The sequence below is a fragment of the Epinephelus lanceolatus genome, chromosome 21 (assembly GCF_041903045.1).
Source record: "Epinephelus lanceolatus isolate andai-2023 chromosome 21, ASM4190304v1, whole genome shotgun sequence".
Lineage (NCBI taxonomy): Eukaryota > Metazoa > Chordata > Actinopteri > Perciformes > Serranidae > Epinephelus > Epinephelus lanceolatus.
The window spans coordinates 7611119-7618231 of record NC_135754.1 but is presented as its reverse complement, the minus strand read 5'-3'; the positions used below and the strand labels follow the sequence as shown (position 1 = coordinate 7618231).

General features: G+C 41.2%; 1 protein-coding gene across 1 annotated transcript; it reads right to left on the bottom strand.

The window, feature by feature from the left end:
* Positions 1 to 2966: 2966 nt before the first annotated feature.
* LOC144459467 (zinc finger BED domain-containing protein 5-like) lies at positions 2967 to 4820 on the bottom strand. The gene is made up of 2 exons (XM_078163658.1): positions 3719 to 4820; positions 2967 to 3412 (listed from the first exon to the last, which is right to left on the bottom strand). The coding sequence occupies exons 1-2, from the start codon at positions 4818 to 4820 to the stop codon at positions 2967 to 2969; spliced, it is 1548 nt and encodes a 515-aa protein (XP_078019784.1).
* Positions 4821 to 7113: the final 2293 nt, after the last annotated feature.

The window sequence follows — 7113 nt, the reverse complement described above, 5'->3', positions numbered from 1 at the left end:
GTGTTTTTTAAAACGCATGCTTTTGCTGCTACAAGCACGACTAACATGTCCCAGATTGTTGTTTATAAAACACCTGTTTTTGTCACTACAGGCATGGCTGGACATGTCCCGACCTCTCATTAAAAAAACAACACCTGTTTTTGTCACTATAAACATGGCTAAACAAGTCCCAAACTTCAGCAAGTCCAGAAAACAGCTGCTTTTGTTGCTACAAACACAGCTGCACATTTCTGAACTGTCATTAAAGAACACCTACTTTTATCGCCAAAAACACGACTGAATATGTCCCAAACTGTTGTAAAAAAAAAAAAACACCTGCTTTTGTTGTTACAAACCCAACTGAAAATGTCCCAAACTGCTGTTAAAAAACACCTGCTTTTGTTGCTACAAAAACAACTGAGCATGTCCCGTACTGTTGTTAAAAGATACCTGCTTTGTTGCTACAAACACGACTGGACATGTCACGATTTCTATTTAAAAAAAACAACAAAAAAAAACACCTGCTTTTGTCACTACAAACATAATTAGACATGTCCCAAATTAAAAAAACAAAAAACAAAAAAAGAAAGAAATAATAAACAAACATTTTTGTACTTAGCTCACTTGTAATCTGAACTAAGTCATATTTATGAGATGTATGTATCTGTATTTCGCAGAAATGTACAATGCCATCATCTTCTGACAACTAGGCGGATACAACACATTTCTTCTCTTTCAAATTAAAAGTTTAATTAATCGGCAATGAAATACATGCTTGCTAAATTCAGTACACTCAGGGGTTTTGCTGCTATAGTCTCACTAATTGCTTATGGTAGCTAATGTTAACCAACTATAGGTAGGGATTGCCATGTAACACATTACTGAGTCATTTCACTGACTTAAATTTTTTTTTCTACTTTTGTGCTACTGTGACACTATGTTTCAGCATTTATTTTGTCCAGTAACAGCCACCTGTGGCCACCATTCAGCAAAAGTTACATGCGGTAATGTTGCTTTAACTGCACAAATTTTCTTTGGTTCATTCTTAAGGGAACAGAAATAGAAGAGGTATCGCTGCAGAGCTCCATGCATGTTTTTTCCAGCAAAGACTTGTCTGATGCTAAGTGCTTTTTAAAAAAGCTTTCATAAAAGAAAGGAAGTCATTAAGTACCAAAGTGACAAAAAGACAATATTCATCATCATCACAGCCGATCTAAAATGACCCAGATCCATCCCAATGCACTGCATGTCCTGAGATATCTATGTGGAATCACTGCACCTTACTAAACTGAACGGTTTAAGTTTGCAAACACAGTAATTGAAACACCCATGTCTGAAGGATGTGTTTCTTAATTAATCATTTGATGCTGGTGTCACTGGGCCCACTGGGCGTGCTTTATCTTTGACAGAGAGAGTGTATGAAGAATGGTCCTACTGCACACACAATATCAAAGCAGGTTGTCATCTGCGTGATAACACTGAGCCGAGGCACTTAAATTATTCAAAAATAGCAGGAGGGGGGCTACTCTAAAATCTCCCGCTGTGCGAGCTCTGTAAAATCACTTAAAATGGAACAAAACAACGGAAGCCAGCCAAAAGAGAACGATACAAAAAAGAAAAAAGGAATATTATAACCCGTCATGCAGCTATTTTGACTCCAGACCTGGCTAAGGTAACTATGATAATCTTGTTAACATATTTTTCTTGAGGCAAAGCTTTATTGAATGAGAGAAAGAGGCTCTGACAATCAATATATTCATCTTCCTCAACTACAAAACACCTAATGCTGCAATCTTTCACTGTCTCTAATTCTGAGGCCCAGAGGTTCTCTCTGCTCCCGGCATTACCATAGAGAATAATGCTTCTATTTTCAGAGCGACAAACGATTGCATAACGATTCTTTCAATCCTGTCTGAATAATAGACTGTATATAAAGATGGACGATGTGTCTCTACTTAGTCCCACTGTACATTCATGAAGCCACATTGTCCTGGATAAGACCACTGGCATGTTACACTAGTGACGCAATTTAGAGCCAGAGTCTGTGCAGTAGCTATCTCCGAAGTCTGAGTTCCCACCCATTTACGTCAGTTATAGTCAGCCACTATAGGGGGTGATCTTGGGCTTCACTTCTGAGGAGCTGTCAATCAATCAATCAATCAATTTTATTTATAAAGCCCAATATCACAAATCACAATTTGCCTCACAGGGCTTTACAGCATACAACATCCCTCTGTCCTTATGACCCTCACAGCGGATAAGGAAAAACTCCCCAAAAAACCCCTTTAACGGGGGAAAAAAAAACGGTAGAAACCTCAGGAAGAGCAACTGAGGAGGGATCCCTCTTCCAGGACAGACGTGCAATAGATGTCGTACAGAACAGATCAGCATAATAAATTAACAGTAATCCGTATGACACAATGAGACAGAGAGAGACAGAGAGAGAGAGAGAGAGAGAGAGAGAGAGTCATGTCCATCTTTATTATACAGTCTATGGTCTGAAGGCAGAAGTGTTTAAAGCTTTTCCAAATGGCCACACTCGAAGGCAGGGACAAAGCTGTCATAGCCTTCAGACCATAGACTGGATAATAAAGATGGACGGCACAACAGCTTCCCAAAAGTAAAGCCAAAACATTTGGATTACATCAAGGGCGGCTGGCTGCAGTATAGGTTATAAACTCCACCCCCTCCATGGTAGTGGATGGGACATGAGCCATGCTAAAATATCAAAGTACATGTCAAATAAGTTTTTCTCAAATATGGTTTCTGTCAATTTAGAACAGGGGTGCACACACTTTTTCAGCCTGAGAGCTACTTATGACATGACCGAGTCAAAATGATCTACCACCTACTAAAAATGCAAAACACATTATTTATAAATATATTGAGAATTATTTTTATATGTACAGTATATGCTGGTGTACCTTGCATTACTGCATCAACCTATATTGCACAATACAACTCTGTACATTTTTTTTGTCATTACCTTACTCTGATGACTTGCACTGAATGGAATCAGCCAGGGATGCATAGTCCGGACAGTAGCTGCTGATAGCCAGCCTCAAGCAGACTTCCAGATGCTCATCAGTCATGGTGGAACGGTACTTGGACTTAATGATCTTCATGTGGGAAAAGGCTGACTCACATAAATAAGTGGAGCCAAATAATGCAGTCAAGAAGGTAGCACATTTCCTGATGTTGGGGTACTTGTCCTCTGTGAGTAAGTTCCAGAATTGTCCATGAGCTCTGGCCTTCAGCTGAATGTCGGCTTGAAGTGTCAGAATCTCATCCTCCACTCCAGAAGAGTTCAGGTGAAACAGTGTTGCAACTTTTGATGCCAGTGAAACAACCTCAGCATCTTCCTGGAAAGGGTAGCACATGAATGTAGCGACTGGCTCGAGTAAAGCAAAGTCTTGAAAGCGTCTGTCGAACTCTGACAGACAATTGTCAATTTGCTTTATGTAGCGTGCACTGTCAAGCTACGCACATGACTGCTCTTGTGTCTCCAGCTCTGCCGCGAGGTTCTGGAAGTTTGCCAAATCATGGCGGTGGAGCTTTGAGGAGAGATGTTGCATTTTTTGTTTGAAAGCATTAACTGAGCTGATCATATTGATCACAGTTTTGTCTTTTCCTTGCAGCTCTAGATTAAGGTCATTCAACATGTTGGTCAGATCAGTTAAAAATGCCAAGTCCAGCAGCCACTGATGGTCATTTAGTTGGTTATAATCTGCATGTTTACCTTCACGGAAAAACTCCTTAATCTCCGGCAAGAGCTCTCGAAATCTTTGCAGGAATTTCCCTCGACTTAGCCATCTCACGTCGGTGTGCAACAACAACTCAGAGTGGTCGCACTTCTCCAGGTGTGCACGGAACAGCCGTCTTTGAAGAGATCTGGCCCGAATAGAACAGGCGATCTTTGTTGCCACATCCATTATCTCTTTCATGTTGAGCATTTTTGCACATAATGCTTGTTGGTGTATAATACAGTGGTAATTGAGGAAGTCCGGAAAATCATCGTCCTCCCTGCACTTGGCGATAAATCCATTCGAGCGGCCAACCATGGCGGGTGCGCCATCCGTGGTGATGGACACCAATTTGCAGACTGGGAGCTGGGTTTTCTCGATAAAGTTTTTGAAAGACTGAAATATGTCCTCTCCTCGCGTGTGTTCTTTCATGGGCAGTACTGTTAACAGCTCCTCTTTTGCAGTCATGTCAGTAAACACCATCCGAATAAAAATGCACAATTGTGCTGTGTCACTCACGTCTGTAGACTCGTCCAACTGCAGTGAGAAACACTCACAATCTGCGATGTCCTTCCAAAGTTGCTGGGTCAAATCCTCAGCCATGGCTTCACTGCGCCGTGTTACTGTACTTCTTGATAGCTGGAGAGCTTTGATCGAAGCTAGTATTTCTGGTTTGTTTTTAAAGTCTCGGAACAACGAGTCGGCTGCTTCAACAAATGCTTCTTTTACCATCTCTCCATCTTGGAAGGATTTCTTGTTTTTAACGATGAAGTGACTCACCCGGAACGATGCTTCAGTGGCTGCCCTTGCCTTTGAAGTTAGCTGTGAGAAAAATGACTGCTGTCCGGACAGCTGGGATTTTAGTTCCTTCACCTTTCTCCTTCTCAGCTCGCTTTTCGGAGGGAACTCGGTGTCGTAGTTTTTATGAACAGTCCGAAAATGGCGCTCCACATTTCCCTTCTTCGGTAAAGCAATTGTAGACTGACAGATGAGGCAAACGCACTTCGAAAATGACATTGTGAAAAAGAAGTCCTCCTCCCACTCCGTATGGTAGTGGTAGGTCTTCGGCTTTTTACTTGGTCCAGCTTTTCCACTCATTTTTATCCCCTTTCTTACTCGCTAGCTTGCTAGAGTTTTGCAGCACTTAGCGAAGTTGTATGCGCATGCGCAGTGACGCGTGTGTCAGAGAAAGGTCAGGTCAGATGTCATTGTGAGGACGGATGATAGGCTGGCGCCAACTTTTTTTTTCAATGCCATGCGATCTACCCACAATGCCTTTGCGATCGACCAGTCGATCGCGATCGACGTAATGGGCACCCCTGATTTAGAAAGTTCTGATCATGCTGATGTATGCTCAAGTGTTCATTTTTCTGATAAGTTTGGTTATAACTAGTTATTTGATGCAATAAAAGTGGATTTGATGTCATGATTGACAGCTGTGTGTGTCAATCGGTGTACTCGTGATCAATAGCCCCTTTTAAACTACCTCCTTAAGGTGGGAATTTCATGCCATTTTGCTACCTCGACATTCTGTATAAAAGGTACTATTGCGTGATTGGGGGACAAGGTTGTCTCGCCTTCAAGGTGGCACTGGAGGTAGTAAAAGTGCCAAAAAAACTTCTGTATAAAAGGGCCAGCAGGACGAGACCACTTTTGACAATGTGTTATCCATGCTACCCTCGGGACATTTAAAAAGTGGCTGGATGCAGTTAGTGGCTAACTCAATTAAGAACAGTGGCCAAAAATGTCTGTAAATTGGGAAAACAATGGTCCAGGAGCTCCTTACCATCTAAGCAGAGGACGAGATCAGCCCGCCATATAACAGGGACAGTAAATTATTTTATAGCACAAAATTTATAGCAAATTATTTTAGCTTGGTCAAGGGGGCTTGGTGGCCGAGATAGGTCACAACACATGCAAACTCATGTTTTTTGTTAAATACCGTGGCCATTCGCTTACAACATGTGCAAAAAATCGGCGTCTCTTCTATTTTCGAGCTTGCTCACGAAAGCAGCACGACTCGAGCAGCGCGTAGAACAGATGTGGTGTGAATGCTCTAACCTGTTAACATGCTCGCCGAAATGAAAATGCAAGTAAACAGCTTCTGTTTGCAAGCGTTATGCGAACGCATCGCTTGCGGTAAAAATGGGACCCCCTCTCCACACACACACACACACACAGACTCCTACTACCTGACTTTTCGACAAGCCAAGGTGTTGTGGCTTGATTATAAATCAAATGGAATACCTATTGGTCTGCCTTAATACCTGTGGTGGGATTTATGAAATGGTGATTTAAATGGCACTGGACCTATTCTTTCTGATAAATATAACAAATTAAATGTAATAAGCATATATGTGGGTCACATTTTGAGGATAGGATTAAGAATTAGATTAAGCTTCTTAAACTTGTACTGTTGTTGCTTCAGGCAACATCACACAGGGGCTTCTCCTTCAGTATGTGAGTGTAGAACTCCTGGCCTTCAGTGGAAGGCTATCACTATCACTTCTGTGTGCTAACTTTCTTCCAAGGAGCTTTGGAATGTAAGCAAATGAAGGCTGTGCAGATTTTTCTAAACCAATAACCGTTTCTTGGGGAAAAATATTTTTAAAATGTTGGACCATAATTTTGGGAAAGATGGTGGAAGTAAACAGTTAATACACATAATGTTTTTAGTACAAAAATACATTAAAGAAACAGGCCTGATCACTGAAATGTGGTATATTTGCTATGATTTTCGTAATGTTGTGTGACCCCAAACAAACATTCCAATTTCAGGTGACATGGTGACATCTTAATAGTTCTTGGGCACAGCTGTGGTCTGAGCTAAATGCTAACACCAGCATGGCAACATGGTCACAGTGAGCATGTAAAAATGCTGATACCATGACAGCTGGTGAGCATTTTCTGATAAGAACCCACCTAGTGACAGTTGTAGAAAAAAAAATTTGTGTGGCTACAAATTAATAATGTGTGGAAACTAGATAATTCGGGTTCCAAATGTGGTTGGATGGTTGTCAGTTTATTATGCAGAGAATAAAGGTATTTATACTTTCTGGTATACTTTAAACAGAGACATCATTAGAGACGGCCCAAATCTCAGATTTACCACAGAAGTTTGAAATAGAAAAAAGATTTTATTATAAATTAATTTAATGTCTTAAATTTATGATGTGTGGGATGCTGCTTGCATGTACAGCTTTCAGTCATTGGTAAAGCAATCCCTGCAAGCACTGATGCAGATTTCAGATGTTTTTTTTTACTTGTAGTAAGAATCTACATGCCAAATATAGTCAGGTCCTACAGCTAGACATTGCTCACTGTTAAGTTGCCTGGAATGACACATGGCAGAGGAGAAAGGGTCCAGCGAGTAGCTACTGCTGGGGCAGCT

Excerpts from the sequence above, each read along its gene's own strand:
- LOC144459467 (XM_078163658.1), bottom strand. The coding sequence starts at position 4,820 with ATGAGTGGAAAAGCTGGACCAAGTAAAAAGCCGAAGACCTACCACTAC. Across the intron at positions 3,413-3,718 it reads TAAGGAGTTTTTCCGTGAAG|AGTTCGACAGACGCTTTCAA; the intron begins GTAAACATGCAG and ends ATTGTCTGTCAG.